This window comes from Hylobates moloch, unplaced genomic scaffold (genome assembly GCF_009828535.3).
Source record: "Hylobates moloch isolate HMO894 unplaced genomic scaffold, HMol_V3 SCAFFOLD_148, whole genome shotgun sequence".
Classification (NCBI taxonomy): domain Eukaryota; kingdom Metazoa; phylum Chordata; class Mammalia; order Primates; family Hylobatidae; genus Hylobates; species Hylobates moloch.
Genome location: NW_026652423.1, coordinates 14,245 through 30,196, shown reverse-complemented (window position 1 = coordinate 30,196; position 15,952 = coordinate 14,245). Strand labels below are relative to the sequence as shown.

At 56.9% G+C, this 15,952-nt stretch overlaps 1 protein-coding gene across 1 annotated transcript in view; it reads right to left on the bottom strand.

The window, feature by feature from the left end:
• Positions 1–238: 238 nt before the first annotated feature.
• Positions 239–15,952, bottom strand: part of LOC116464054 (SH3 and multiple ankyrin repeat domains protein 1-like) — a 25,511-nt gene continuing 9,797 nt past the window's right edge. The window contains 3 exon segments of the mRNA XM_032147327.2: positions 239–3,325; positions 6,822–9,912; positions 12,650–12,746. Coding sequence (XP_032003218.1) covers positions 2,608–3,325; positions 6,822–9,912; positions 12,650–12,746 — 3,906 coding nt within the window. The 3' untranslated portion in view covers positions 239–2,607.

Here is a 15,952-nt window from a genome sequence, read left to right as displayed (position 1 = left end):
GATGGGGGGTAGGAATGAACCCCCATGTTATAATCCAGCCTCCCTAATCTTCCTCCAGTCCCTGTACGTGGACGCCTGGGTCCCAATCCCTTGAGGGATGAACTAAGGCCCGTGAAAGGGAAGACCTGGGCACCGGGGCTTTCAACGCGTGCCGAGCCCTGTCTCAGCGAGAATCAGACGTCCTCATCCGCCCCCCTTCTCTTCCCCTCCCACCCCCCTTGGAAGACAATTCTCGGGCTTTTAGTTCAGGTTTTTTTCTGGATTTTTTTTGTGTGTTCTTGGGGTTTTGTGGGTTTTTTTTCTGTTTTTTATATTTTCTTCTTTTGTTATTGTTCCTCTTTTTGCTTTTTCTCTCCTCTCCACCCCGCGCTGTCCCCGCATTCGGTCCCTCCCCACTCCCCACCCCGACCTCTCCTCCCCCCCCCCACCCCCTACACCCTCCCCAACCCCGCGGCACCCATCCAGAATGAACAAGCCCTTGATAGACGGGCGCCGCGCACGCCCCCTGCGGACTGGGGGCATCCGACAAGGGGGAGGGGGCGGGTAGGGTTCCAGCGCGGCCTCTGCCCCTCTCCTCACCACCCCTCCCCCCTCCCACGACCCTCCCACGAGGTTCCCCGCAGATCCCTGACATGGTGAGGGGAGGGGGCTTGCAGCCCCCTCCCCTCATGGACGGAGCGCCACCCCCTCTCGGGGGTAGGGGCAGCAGAGGGGGAATGGGCTTGGGGAAGGAGGGGGAGCTCCCTTCTTTGGCAGCTGAACATGGGGAGGGGACCTGAGGGCAATGCCCTCCCCCCTTTACCCACAGCAGGGGAGGGGGTTTTTCAGGGAGAGGGGTGGCTTAACATTCCCAAGCCCCGGGAATAAGCGGAGAGAGGACGCGTGCGGGAAGGAACAGCCATGCTGGAGGGAGAGGGAGCTTCTTGGAGTGGACAGATTAGGAGAGGGGAATCTTCGTGCAAAAGGGATGGACAGATGGCCCAGGGAAGACAGAAGAGGGAGGATGTGAGGGAAGGTGAGGGCTGGAGGCAGGAAGAGGCTCGAGTGTGGAAGCATGGTGAGCAGGAAGCCGGTGTGCATAGCGTCTTCTCTCACCAGGAAGTGAAAGAGCTTAAGGAGGTAAGAGAATCTGAATGAGAATGGCCGCAAGAGCTGCTAGTCAACAGGAATAAAAAATAACGGTGTCAGGAAAAGAAATGACAGTTACAGCCCAAGAGTGCATGGAATGAGATGAGTGTGCAAAAGGAAAGAAGTGGTAGAGCTCTCATCCAGGTAGAAAAGACAAGATGCGGTGTGCAGCCACGTCATGGTGTGCAAGAACATTATTAAGGGGGAGAAAGAAGGCTTCCAGAGAGCATTGAAAATGCTGGGGGGGGGGGGGGCACGTGCAAAAGCAAGTGTGCAAGAGGGTTCACAAAAGAATCAAAAATGCAAAGGGGCAAAGATTTCAAACATAAAGGGGCAAGGGAGTGGGAGCCTGGCAAAGAAGAAGAGAATGAGCATTTGTGAGAGAAACACAGTTCCTGGGAGGCAAGTGTGCAAAAGGTGTGACCAAAAGTGACGGTGCAAAAGGGGCAAGAGGGAAGGCAGGGGGTGGGGGGCTAGGAGTGTCACAGTGAGAGGGGAGAGGTGGGAAGTGGAAGAATCTGGGGTTTTTAAGAATAAGAAGGGAAAGTGCTTCAACATAAGAAAATGGAGGTAAGAGTGTGTCAGGAGGGGTGCATAAGATAGCAAGTGTGCAAGGGCTGAGCAAAGAGCAGGGCACTCCAGAGAATGAATGATGTGCATGGAGTCTGTGAGGGGGAGGGAAAATGTGTCCCAAGTGTGTCTGCAACAAGGGTCCAGAGCGAGCGGGGAGGAGGAGATGTGAAATGGAGTGTGTAAAGGAGGGCCCTGGTAGGGGAAAAGTGTGTAAGCAGCGAGAATCGGAGCAGGAGGCATGGAGCGTGAGAAAGGAAATGCAGCGTGTGCGAGGAGAGCAGAGTGTATTCGAGCGGGCCTCGCCAGCCAGAAGCAAAGGCAGAATGTGCAAGACAGCGAGAGGGCAAATTTGTGCAAAATTGCAGCCCGGGGAGGGGAGGGGAGAGAGGTGAGCAGGCGTGCAACGAAGCGTGCAAGAGGCTGAGGGGGGCAGCTGTGTGTGCTGGGGAGAGGGGAAGGGGGAAGAGCTGAGGGGCCTGGAGAGAGTGGGAAGGGTTGTTAGAGGGGCGGCAGGTGGTGGAATCTGAGGGCACCCCCTTCCCCTGCGGCCTGGGGGACGGTCCCCATCCAATCAGGCTCAGGGCTGACCCTCTATGGCTCTGTCTATCCCCTCCCCCCAGAATAGGCCCTTCCCTCCTTCTCAGTTCCCCTCTGTAATTTCTCCTATCCCCCCTCCGCTCCCCACTTCACACACACACACTTGTGTCAGCTGCCCCTCTTCAGTGAGGTGCAAATGTCCGGCCTGGATTGGGCCACCTGGTGACCTCTGGCCTTGGGAGACGAGGGCAGGGTGCAGTTTGAACAGAGTCCCTGGCCCGGGGAGAGAATGACAGTCAGGGGTCAGAGGTCAAGAGGCCAGCAGGCTCAAGAGTTCTGTGGACGGGGCTGGTCCGTCCAGGCCAGCCATCACCTCTCCAGGAAGAATTTGAGAGCCCGGTCGATGTTCATGCGGTGGCCCACCCTGGTCACACCTAGATCTACGTAGTCCTCCTTGGTCAAGGCGGGTAGGTGGGAGCCATCGATCTCGTGGTCCAGGAACTGGGCTCGGTGCTCCGCCAAACCCAGCCACTCCAGCCAATCAGCCACGTCGAACTTGGTCCAGAACCCCAGAGGTTTAGCGCCAAACGGCTTGTCCGGGGGCAGCGAGAGCAGGCGGGTTGGTGAGAGGGAGCGCGAGGCCCCTGACAAGGCTCCCCCGAGCCCCCCGGATATCCCCGGGTGTGGCGGCACAAAGACTGGGGCGAAGGGGTCAGCCGAGCCTCCTGCCCCTCCAGTTGGGGAGCCACGGATGTCAAAGAGGCCTGGGTAGAGCGGTCCAGAAGGCAGGATGGGCAGGGACGAGGGCCTGGGCGCAGGGCTGACCTTGTGCTCCGAGGCAGGCAGCAGCGAGGGGCTGGGGGCCCGGCGGAGCAGAGGGGGCCGCATCTCGAACTCCACGCCCTGGAGGTGGCGGGTGGACGTGGAGGAGGAGGAGGCCGAGGGTGAGGTGGCCCCTGGGGCCGCAGCGGCTGTAGGGGAGACCCCTGTTCCGGTGGGGAGCGGCGGCAGAGGTGGTTTGGGCCAGTTCTGAAACAGGCTGCTGACAGGCTTGGAGAGGAGTGAGGACTGGGAGTCGTCGGAGAGTCTGGAATGTGACAAGGGGGCAGTGGGGGAGGACAGGGATTCAGGGGCAAGGGCAGGGGTGAGAAAGAGGCAGAGGTCAAGATATAGGGAGAGAGGAGGAGAGACATAAGGGTAGGGGGAGAGATGGGGGAGAGAGACGGGAGGAAATGGAGGGAGCAAAGGGTAAGACGGCCGTCGAGGAAAGAAATGAAGGGAGAGAAAGATGAGAGGACAGGGAGAGGGCGACAGTTAAGAGAGATGAAATAAAAAGAGACATTAAGTGATAATAATAATAATTGTCACCGCTTACTGATGCTCACGTGTGCCAGGCATTGTTCTAAGTGCTTTACAGGATTGCATCTCAGTTTAATCCCCACGACAGCCCTGATGCAGGTTACTATTATTATCAGCACAGAGAGGTTAAATAACTTGCCTAAGGACACACAGGAAGTGGCAGAGCCCGGTTATATGGCACCAAAATCTGAGCTCTTCACCACTATTCTATACTGCCTTTCAGGTTATGGCCAGTCATAGCAGAGTGAAAGATAGAGAGACAATGAGAGAGAGACAAAAAGAGGATGAGCATCCAGGGGAGAGAGATGGAAGGGACAGGGGACACAGAGAGAGAGAGATGAAGAGAGGGAGATGAAAGAGAGAAGAAACAAGGGGAGAAAAAGGTTCCCCTCATCCCTTTAGTTCCCTCCCCTCCAGCACTGTCCCACCTCAGGGCCTTTGAACTGGCCACTCCCCCTGCCTGGCTCACTCTTGCCCTGGGCAGCTGCTCCCTCTCCACTTTCATTACTCTGCCCATCTTGCCTGTTACGTGAGAGACCTTCTCCAACCATCCCATTGTGGTAGCTTTTATTTTTTAGGATGGTTGCAATTATTTTGTTTACTGCCCTGCCCCCAATCCTATGTCCCTAGACTATGAGCCCTGTGGAGTTGCACAGTCTTTGCCGGTCCAGCAGGGGATCCCATCATCCAGAAGGGCACTCTGCACACACAGGTCATGAATCAATAATTAATGCAATTGTTGACTGAATTAAGCATCCTTCCTATTGCTGCTACAAGCAGTGGAAAAAAAAAAAAGAAAAAAAGAATCCTCTCCTCTAACCAGAATACTTAAGAATAGTCAAGGAATTGCATTCAGATCTTAAAGGCCTAATAAACCCACACTTGTTTGTTTGTTTGTTTTTACAGCCTAGGAGCATTGATTCAAGTTGCTCTGATAATATACACTTCCTTTTTCTTTTCTTTTCTTTCTCTTTTTTTTTTTTTTTTTTTGAGATAGGGTCTCACTTTGTTCCCCAGGCTGCAGTGCCTTGGTGTGAATATCAGCTCACTGCAGCCTCAACCTTCCAGGCTCAAGTGATCTACCCACCTCAGCCTCCTGAGTAGCTGGGACTACAGATGCACGCCACAGTGCCCAGCCTCCTTTTTCTTTTCTTTCTTTCTTTTTTTTTTTTTCCAACCTGGGAGCATAGATTTAAGTTGCCCCAAATATACACTCCCTGAACCCACATTTGAAGGTCAGACACATTTGGATAGCAGACCTTCAAACAGAATTCAAGTGAACTCTGTAGATGGACAAGGATATTTAAAAACTGCTCCCAACCCTCTGTGTATCTGAACCAGAAATGTAACTCTACTTTCTCTAGGACTAGAAGGTCTCGAATGGGCTCGAATTCTGTGGCGATGCAGCTAACTGGCTGCTCTGGGAAGCATCTGCATCATCCCGTATTTCCCCATGTAGAAGTTGCTGGGCTCTTGTTCGAGGCCCCCTCTTCCCCCATCCCATGTTACAACAATGGCCCACATTAAATCCTCTCAAAAACTCTTTGGGCTGGCACTAGGCCATTCCCCTTCTACAGAGAGGTGGATTCATTTGCTTAAGATCACCCAGGTAGAAAGTGCAGGGCTGGGATTGGAAGCCGAGAAGGCAGGCTCTAGAACCACACCTATAACTGCATCCTGCCTTGAACCACACTGGCTTCAACGGACTCACAGATTTCAGGGACTGTCAAAAAGAAGTGACAGCCCACCAAGGAAACAAACATAAGCAGGTCTCACTCCAGTCTCCTTTGTTAATAACTTTTTTTTTTTTTTTTTGAGACGGAGTCTCACTCTGTCGCCCAGGCTGGAACACAGTGGTGCAATCTGAGCTCACTGCAACCTCCGCCTCCCGGGTTCAAGTTATTCTCCTGCCTCAGCCTACCGAGGAGCTAGGACTACAGGTGCCCACCACCACATCTGGCTAATTTTTTGTATTTTTTTAATAGAGATGAGGTTTCACCATGTTAGCCAGGATGGTCTCGATCTTCTGACCTCATGATCTGCTTGCCTCAGCCTCCCAAAGTGCTGGGATTACAGGCATAAACCACGATGCCCAGCCTGTTAATAACTTTTTGTTCATCATGGGATGTAGGTTGTCATGGTGATGGGAGGAGACAACAGAAGCTACTGAAATACATGGAAATTTAAAGGCTGGACTCAGTGGCTTACACCTGTAATCACACTTTGGGAGGTCAAGGCAGGAGGATCACTTGAGCCCAGGAGTTTGAAACTAGCCTGGGCAACATAGCTTGTCTCTACAAAAAGTTAAAGAAAAACGCCAGGGCCAGGCATGCTGGCTCATGCCTGTAATCTCAGCACTTTGGGAGACCCAGGTGGGATGAATCACCTTAGGTCAGGAGTTCAAGACCAGCCTGGCCGACATGGCAAAACCCCTCATCTCTACTAAAAATACAAAAATTTGCCGGGTGTGTTGGCGGGCACCTATAATCCCAGCTACTCAGGAGGCTGAGGCTCGAGAATCATTTGAACCTGGGAGGCGGAAGTTGCAGTGAGCCGAGATTGCACCACTGCACTCCAGCCTGGGCAATAGAGCGAGACTCCATCTCAAAAACAAAAACGAAGAAGAAAAGAAAAATTGGCCAGGCATAGTGGCATGCACCTATAGTCCCAGAGGATTGCTTGAGCCCAGGAGTTTGAGGCTGCAAGTGAGCTATGATTATACCACTGCACTCCAGCCGGGTGACAGAGTGAAACCCTGTTTCTTAAAAAAAAAAAAAAAAAAAAAAAAAAAGCCAGGCACGTTGGCTCATGCCTGTAATCCCAGCACTTTGGGAGGCCGAGGCGGATGGATCACCTGAGGTTGGGAGTTCGAGACCAGCCTGACCAACATGGAGAAACCCCGTCTCTACTAAAAATACAAAATTAGCTGGGTGTGGTGGCATGGGAGGCTGAGGCAGGAGAATCGCTTGAACCCAGGAGGTAGAGGTTGTGGTGAGCCGAGATCACGCCATTGCACTCCAGCCTGGGCAACAAGAGTGAAACTCCGTCTCAAAAAAAGAAAAAAAAAAAAGAAAAAGAAAGTATCTGTGAAAGCATGCTTCGGTGAGAGCAAACTCCTGCCAACCTGGTTTCTGTTTCCTTTCCGCCACCCTGAGACTCTAAAGGGACACAGCCACGCCATCAACACCTCTGGCCTCCCTTGTTGGCCACCAGCCCCCACTTACCTCTGCCGCTGCAGGGAGGAGGTCCTCTCCGGGATGTAGCTGGCTCCCCCGTGGTGGCTGTCTCCGCTTCCCCCACTGCCTCCTCTGGCCCAGGGCAGAGCGCCGCCAGCTGCCGAGGAGCCCCCAAACTGCTGAAGCTTGGAGCTGAGTTCACTGATGATGCTGGCTTTTACTGTGGCCAAGGCTGAGGCCTGAGGCTGGGCCAGGGGCCCGGGCAGAGGTGGTGGCGGTGGGCCCGGGCCCTCCTCCCAAGGCAGCAGCTTCCGAGGCAGAGAGGAGGCCGTCGGCAAGGGCACTGGTGGGACTTCTGGCTCTACAGCCACCGGACCCCCACCCACGCCTGCCGTGGGGGGTCCTGAACAAGCACGCAGGGCCAGCAGCCCATCGGTTCCAGCCCCTGTCACCGAGACGGTGGGGCTGGTGGGGGTGACAGGGTCTCGGAGTCCCCCACTGGGGCCAGGCCGCAGGCCTCCGCTGGCTCCTAGCGCCCGGCCCCGGAGCTTAGAGGGAGTCATGAGCTGAGGAGGGTATGGCGGGCCGGGAGTACCGCTGCCCCCAAAGGCCTGGCCGTCCAGGTAGGCCACGTAGGTGTCCAGAAGCTCCGGCCCGCCGGCCACACCGGCCCCAGCCCCGCCCCCACCCCCTGCGCTGCCACCACCTTCGGCAGATAGGCTGCTCAGCGTGGAGGCGCTGCTAATGGTCTCCAGTGGGTGGTCACTGCTGCTCCGACTGTCCACCTCCTCGATGCCAGAATCCGTGCCAGGCGGAGGGTCCGGGCCAGGCTGTGGGGCAGCGGGAGCCGGTGCTGCTGGGGCAGGCGGGCCTGGTGGAGGGGGGTCCCCAGGAGCGGCGGAGGCCCCCTGGGTCAGGGTGGCCACCTCGCTGTCATAGGATGTCAGGCTGGATGCGGTGGAGTCCAGGGTGGGAGGGGCTGCGGCCACAGCCGGGGGTGGCACAGGGGGTAACGGGGTGGCCGGGGCAGGTGGGTCGGGCAGCGGGTGGGGAGGCCCAGGCGTGAGGGGCGACTCCGGCTTTTCGAAGCTGTTGGAGAATTCCAGAGGCGGAGGCAGCGGTTCCACGAAAAGGAATTCGCCATCTTCCACATCCACTGAGGGGGCGGGAGGCGGCAGGACCAGCAGGGGCAGCCCGTTCTCTTCGCTGGCCCTCGGGGAGGTCGGGGAGGGGGGCACGGACCGGCGTGGGCTGGGCGGCGGGACCCCCGGCCCGTCCTCCGAGGGGGGCCCCCTTCCGCTGGTCGCAGGGGCCCGGGGCTGGCAGTTCTCAAGGAACCGCACGTGCAGCGGCAGCCGCTCGGGTTCTTCGGGGGCTGCGGACCTCCAGGGCTTGCTCACTCCGGGGTGCGGGGCCGGGGGCTCGGTCCCCAGCTGCAGCAGGAGGGGCCCCACCCCGGGAGCGGTGGGCGGCAGGCGGTGTAGCAGGGAACGCCGGGCGGCGGGCGGGCTGGCAGGAAGGGACTTCTCCTGGCTGCCCAGCCCCGCCCTGTACCCCAGCTCCCGGCGCGCAGGGTCTGGCGGGGAGGCCCCCCAGAGACGCAGCACTGGCTCGTGGTGGGCGTGGGGCGAGTGGTGGTGCGGGGTGGGTGGCGGGGCCTCGTAGCGGGGCGATGGGGGCCTGGGAGGGGGCTGGGGGGCCCCGCCGCCCTCCGAGGACTCCTTCAGCGCTCGCTCGCGGGCGGCCAGGGCCAGCCCCAGCGGGGAGGCGGGATCCAGGGCCTTGCCGGTCAGCGGGTGCACCAGGGGTCGCGGGGGCAGGAAGCTGGTGAAGGCGCTGCTGCCCCCGCCACCCCCGTAGGCTCGGCTTCCCGCCCCGTAGCCGCCGTAGCCCGCGCCGCTGCCCGCAGACTCCAGTCGGAGGTAGGGCTCGGCGGAGAACATGCCCTCGTCGATGGATTTGGAGTGGCGCAGCCGCGGGCCCGGGGCCGCCCCTGTGCCCAGCCCGCCGTCCCCGCCGTCCTCGTCCCCCGCGTCGGTGGAGAGGAACAGCGTGGAGCGCCGGCGCGCCTCATTCTGCCAGCCCCCCTCCCTCCGGGCCGCCCCCACCAGGGCGGCCCCGAACTGGCTCGTGAAGTCCAGCGTGGCCGGGCCGCTGGGCGAGGCGGGGGTGGGCACGGGCGAGGGGGACGGGGGCACGGGTGACATGGCCGGGGCGGGGCTGGGCGAGGAGCCGCCGCCGCCGCCTCCCGCGGGCTCGGGCTGGGTGGGGGGCTCCGCCTCCGTGCTGCTGCCCTGGCTGCTGCGGCCGCTGCTACTGGTGGACGGGGCCTTGATGATGATGGTGGGGATGGGGATGGAGTTCTTCTCCGAGGGCGCGGCCACTGCGGGCGGCGGCTGCGGGGAGGCCGGGGACGTGGGCGACGGCGCGGGCGGGAGGCCGCCGCCCTTCTGGGGCTCGCCTTCCACCTTGGTCTGCTTGACCAGCGGGCCCTTGCGGCCGCGGCCCGAGCGGGCGGGCACGTACATGGCTGCGCTGGCCGCCCGAGGGGGCAGCTGGAAATAGCGCAGAGCCGGGCCCTGGGAGGAGCCGCCGCCCCCGCCCGCGCTGCCGTGGTGCGATGGGGACGGGGCCCCCGGGGTCGGGCTGGGCCCGCCGCCCCTCCAGCCTCGCAGGCTGGGCTGGGGCCCCAGAGCCAGGCGGGGTGGAGGGTCGTCGGGAGAGCCGCCCGTCTCCATCTCCGGAGGATGAGGGGGGTGGGCGTGGTGGTGGTGGGGCTGAGGGGGCGGGGCATGGTGGTGGTGGTGGTGGGGCGGGTGGTGGTGGGCAGGGGGCAGGGGCCCACTGTGGTACAGGCTCTTCTCGCGGCTCCCCACGCGAGTGTCGGGAGGGGAGGGCCCGTCAAAGGATGCAGGGGAGGAGGCGGGGAGGGGGCCACCAGAGCCGGGGTTGAAGGGCCCTCCCCGAGGGGAGGGGGTGAGGCGCCCTGAGGAGGAGGGGGCTGGAGGTGTGCTGTAGGGAGGCTCCGGTGGGGACGTGGTGGGTGGTGGGGGAATGTCTTCCGAACCAGGCACAGACAGGCTGCGGCTGAATTTCATGGCTGGGGGTGCTAGGTAAGGTCTGTCATCTTCTGCCGCCCCTGAGGAGATACAGAGGATAAAGGAGGGGGACCCTGGCAGGGAGGGTCTCCCTGATCCACTATCCCATAGAACCGCAACAATACTAATAACAAGAGTGGCACCCCGTATATGCCAGGAACTTCACGTGGACTCGCCCAGCTCTTCCCTATTTGGGGTAAACCCAAATCTGCTTCATACAGAGGTACAGGTTGTGCACTGCACAACTGCAAACCGCAAGGTGAGGAAACTGAAATTCAGCGGAACTTCCTCCCCATGCCAGGAGGGGGCGCCATTTTCTAATTCCGTTCAAAGGCTCAGTGAACGGTTTGGGGCCAGCAAAAGTGGCTGGAGCTGAGAAGGGATAGTCCCTCGTGTTTATGCATAGATGCATGTTACTTTTCACGTACATGCAGGAAAGAAATGCAACCAGCACATCAAAGCTGTGATTCTACAGAGAGAACCACTTATGATGAGGCTAAAGTATAAAAGGGATTGGATCTATAGAAAAAAAAAAGTCAGGTAAACGGTGAGAGCCAGGTGGACCCCACACTCAGTGGGAGTGCAAGACTCACACTGGTGGACTCTGAACGCCAGGAGTTGGGGAAAGCTGAATCCAATCAGGGAAAAACACCTCCAGGAGGCGTGCAGGAGTTGTCTTTGCTTACTTCACTGCCAAGGCTCAGTCTTTGACCCTCTTCTCACCTCTGACTACTCCCTCTCAACCAGTGACCAGCTTCATTCACTGCCTTTCTGCTGTCGACGCCCACGTTTATGCCTGGGGCCCCATCCTCTGCCCTGAGCTCTGGGCTCCTATATTCAAATACCCACACCCAGCTGGCTGTCTCACGGGCATCTCAGACTCCAAACGCTCCAACCCAAGCTCCTGATCTCTTCCCCAACAGACTCCTCCTAGCCCATGGTCACCCCCCACCACCGCAGCAAACAGCAGCTCTGTCCTTTCAGGCGCTAAGACCGAAAACCTTGCAGCAACCCTTAGTAGCTTTCTTCCTCACGTCACCCACATCCAATCCACCAGCAAATCCTGTTGTTTCAAAACATATCCGGAATCCAATCCCTTCTCACCCCTCCAGAGTCACCACCCTGGGCCAGCCACTATCATTTCCTATCTGGATAGCAATAGCTGTCACCTCCTCTTTGGTCCCCCGGCTTCCCAGCTTATCCCCTTCAATCTAGTCCCTTCACAGCAGCCAGAGGGTTTCTGTTAAAAGCAAAGTCAGCTCATGTCCTTCCTCTGCTCAGAGCCCTGCCATGCACTCACCTCACTCAGGGCAAAGGTTCAAGTCCTCACCATGACTCCCCAGACCCTGCAGGATCGGGACCTTGTCCCCTCACTGCCCTCATGTCCAGTGCTCACTCGGCTTCCTCCCTGTTCTATAAATGCACCAGACTCAGCCCGACCTCAGGACCTTTGCAGAGGTGGTTCGCTCTGCCTGGAAGGCCTTAACCCCAGAGAGCCTCACAATTCCCCACTTCATCTCTAGGTGTTTTTGTTGTTGTTGCTGCTGTTTTTTTTTTTTTTTTTTTTTTTTTTTTGAGATGGAGTCTTGCTCTGTCGCCCAAGCTGGAGTGCAATGGTGCGATTTTGGCTCACTGCAACCTCTGCCTCTTGGGTTCAAGCTATTCTCCTGCCTCAGCCTCCTGCGTAGCTGGGATTACAGGCACATGCCACCACATTTGGCTAATTTTTGTATTTTTAGTAGAAATGGGGTTTCATCATGTTGGTCAGGCTGGTCTTGAACTCCTGACCTTGTGATCCACCTGCCTTGGCCTCCCAAAGTGCTGGGATTACATGTGTGAGCCACTGTGCCTGGCCCATGTCTAGGTTTTAGCTCAAACCTGCGCCCCGCCCCCCACCCAGCACTCCCTATCTCTCTTACCTTACTTACTCTACTATTTTTTTCACACTTTTTTTTTTTTTTTTTGAGATGGAGTCTTGCTCTGTCGCCCAGGCTGGAGTGCAGTGGCACGTTCTCGGCTCACTGCAAGCTCCGCCTCTCAGCTTCACACCATTCTCCTGCCTCAGCCTCCTGAGTAGCTGGGACTACAAGTACCCGCCACCACACCCGACTAATTTTTTGTATTTTTAGTACAGATGGGATTTCACCGTGTTAACCAGGATGGTCTCGATCTCCTGACCTCGTGATCTGCCTGCCTTGGCCTCCCAAAGTGCTGGGATTACAGGTGTGAGCCACCGCGCCCGGCCCACTCTTTTTTTTGTTTTCCATAGCATGTACAACTGCTAACATACTAGATAATTTTCTTGCTTATCATCCTTATAATCCATTATCTGTCTTCCCCTGCTATAAAGCAAGCCCCATGAGGGCAGGAACCTTTAGTCTGTTTCATTCGCTGACATATCCCCATTCTAGAACAATTCCCAGCATGTGGGGAGAGCTTGGTAAACACTTGTAAAATGAATGAATGGATCGAATTGGGTATAAGAGGAAGAACCAGAAAGCTGTAGCGGGGGCTTTAGCTCACTGCATCCCCATTCTCTAGATGTAGAGCCAGAGGCCCAGAGAAGTCAAGCCACCTGCCCCAGTTCACACAGCTGGGAAGGAGGGGAGCCAGGATTCATGGCCAAGTTCACCCATCTCCAAAGCCTGAACTCTTAACCCAATTTGATGAAACTATGGTCTCTCTGGAAGCAGAGAACATTTCCAAGTCCGCTTGCTTTTCCTAAACTGTCACGTTCCTGGCCTCCCCCAGCCCCCGCATCTCTTCTGGGTGGCATACCGATAGATTTTTGCCGGAGCATCAGCCCAGGTCCTGGAGGCAGGAAAGAAGGACGCTCGTAACTTGGCTGGGCACGGTGGTGGGGATCGAAGCTCGACTTTGGAGCGGCAGTCAGAGGGGGAGAGAGAGAAAAGATAGAGAGAGATCAGTCAGCACAGAAAGGCTTGTGGCTTCACTATACGGCTGCCCCCTATTCCTTCCCTAAGCCCCTGCCGTAAGGGAGAGCAGTGTGAAGATGGTGGAAGAAGGCCGGGCGATGTGGCTCACGCCTGAAATCCCAGCACTTTGGGAGGCCGAGGCAGGCGGATCACCTGAGGTCAGGAGTTCAAGACCAGCCTGGCCAACATGGCAAAACCTCGTCTCTCTACTAAAAATACAAAAATTAGCCAGGCATGGTGGCGGGCACCTGTAATCCCAGCTACTTGGGAGGCTGAGGCTTGAGAATCTCTTGAACCCGTGAGGTGGAGGCTACAGTGAGCCAAGATCACACCACTGCACTCCAGCCTGGGCGACAGAGCGAGACTCTGTCTCAAAAAAAAAAAAAAAGAAGCCGAAAGGGAATTCTGGGGGGAATGAAAAGCCTTGAGTCTGGGCAGGAGGGAGAAAGAAAGGAGAAGAAAGCAGATTTTCCATGGACTTGCTCTGCTTCCTTCCTCCAGCCACTGCCCATGTCTAGGTCCCCACCAGTGTTCTCCGGGACGGAGCAGCCTCTTCTCTCATCTCCCTGCTGCCATCCTTGATCCCCCACCCTGTTCCGGTCTGTTTTCCACACAAGAGTCAGAGGCATCTTTCAAAAAGCATGCTATTTTCCCTGCTCGAAATCCCATGTCAGTTAGGAGGAGATCAGAGGGGACCGAACTCCCAACTCTGGTCTATGAGACCCTCTGTGGCAGGCCCTGCTGGTGCCCCTGCAGCTGCCCTCCCCTTGGATGCAGCATCCCATCCCTCCCCCACTGCTGGGAGTGTCACCTGCCTGCGGCCCTTAAGAATTACCCTCATTCAGAGTCCTGGACTCGCCCAGTCCATTATGTGTCCCTGCTTCCCGGAGCAGCCCACAGCCCACCATGGACTGATACGGAGGTCCGAGGCAGCACTAAAGCCGGGGTGCCCAGCCTGACCCCACGGGTACCCACTCCAGCGAGAACCACGTCTGCTTGACCTTCCACAGCCCCAGCCCCCTGCCCCCATTTCGCACTTGCTCCCTTGGTCCGCCTCCACTCCCACCTCTTCCTTCTCCTCTGTCAGCCCCAGGTCTACCCTCATTTGAGAGCACCTGCAAGGCCTGGCTCTCTCGGCAACAGCTTTCCCTCTTATTGCCACAGTTCCTTTTCAGCGCCAGGTTCTCCGCGGCGAGACCTTCCCCGGCCCCCTGCCCAGACTGCACTTCCCTCTGTCCCATTTTCTTCACAGCATCTCTCTTCCCCAGAAACCATCTTGTTTACTTGCTGTCTGTTTCCTCCACTAGCCTAGAAACTCCCTGAGGGCAGGGCCGATGTATCCCAGGCATCGCACCTACAGTGTCTAGGGCCCATGATGCTTTTAGGGGAAATGTTTTAATTTCTTTTCAAAATAGAAGTGAAAGAAAAAAAGAAAATAGAAAATTGTACCCTGGATAATATCGGTCTTTGCAGCAACAAAATCATAAAATTTAAACTTTTTCTTTCTTTTTTTTTTTTTGAGATGGGAGTCTCACTCTGTCACCCAGGCTGAAGTGCAATGGCACTATCTTGGCTAACTGCAACCTCTACCTCCTGGGTTCAAGCGATTCTCCTGCCTCAGCCTCCTGAGTAGCTGAGACTATAAGTGCCCACCACCACACCCAGCTAATTTTTGTATTTTTAGTAGAGACAGGGGTTCACCATGTTGCCCAGGCTGGTCTTGAACTCCTGACCTCAGGTGATCCACCCACCTCGGCCTCCCAAAGTGCTGGGATTACAGGTGTGAGCCACCATGCCTGGCCCCCATATTTCTTTAACAAGAGAGAGATAAAAGCATTTTTCTTGGTCAAGCCACCATTATTTGCTTTTTCCCCCTCAGGTACAGCAGAACCCAATTCTGCTAGTCTCCTCTTTCAAATGTAAATTCTCTAAAGGAAGTTACTTTGTTTGACTGATTCACTCTTATACCTTGAGAGCCCAGCAGCAGGTCCAGGGTATAGTAGGTGCTCAATAAATAGTTGTAGAAGGAAGAACTCATTGGAAGCAACAGAAGACACCCTGACAAGATGTGGCGAGCAACTCCAGGGCAGAACCCCAGCCTGTTCCTCTGAACATCCCCATCAAACAGCACAGGGCCAGCTCCAAGCAGGCGTCAGGAGGTGTAAGGCATCCCTGCTTTGACGGATTTCCTGCCATGCTGCTCTTCTCTAAGCGCTTCTCAGCCTGCTCAATCCTTCTCCACTTTGCTGAATGTTTTTCTGAACCCCTCCCCCATCTCCTTCAGCCACAGCCCAATACTCTGCTTGGCTTTCTGTCCCGTCCTGCAGCTGTGTGGTATCAGAGGGCAGAACCTTGCAAAAGATGAAGGCAGTAGAGAAGTGGCAAGCGGAAGGAGACACTCTTGTGTGAGCCATTTTGCCTGCTGGTTTTTGTATGTGTCCTCACTGGATCCTCACACCTGTGAGTTAGGGTGGATTATACCCGTTTGGATGATAATGAAAGAGGCTGTGGATCAGAGAGAAAAGGGCCTTATCCTAGACCAGCCAGCGAGTAAGGAGGAGATTAAAGATGCATCGGAGAAAAGAGATCAGAGTGGCTCAAAAACCCTAAGATAAAATGGGAGGGGTGTGAAGAGTCAGGAGAAGGGGATGTGACCAGTCAGGAAGCACACGGGGACTGCTGAGGAGCAGAGCTGGAGAGGACAACAAGAACAGAGTCCAGGCAGGAGAGGACAGCTGGGAGGAGGGGAGGAAAGCAAGGGAAACACCTGCACGGGGTATGGGGGCCGGTGGGGGGGGCCAGAGGGAGAGGCGAGGGTCAGGTGACAGGTGAGAGTGAAGGTGATGAGGCAGGGGTCAGAGTGACAGTGGAGGGGTTGATGTGACAGTGGAAGGGTCAGAGTGACAGGGAAGGGACCAGGGTGATGGGGGAGAGGTCAGGATGACAGGGAAGGGTCAGGGGGACAGTGAAGAGATCAATGTGACAGAGAAGGGGTCAGGTGACAGAGGAGGATCAAAGTGATGGGGAAGGGTGAGGGTGACAGGGTGGGGGTCAGGGTGAGAGAAGAGGTAAAAGAGAGACAGTGGAGGAGTCAAAGGATCAACGGAGGGGTCAGGGTGATGGGGAAAGGTCAGGGTGATGGGGA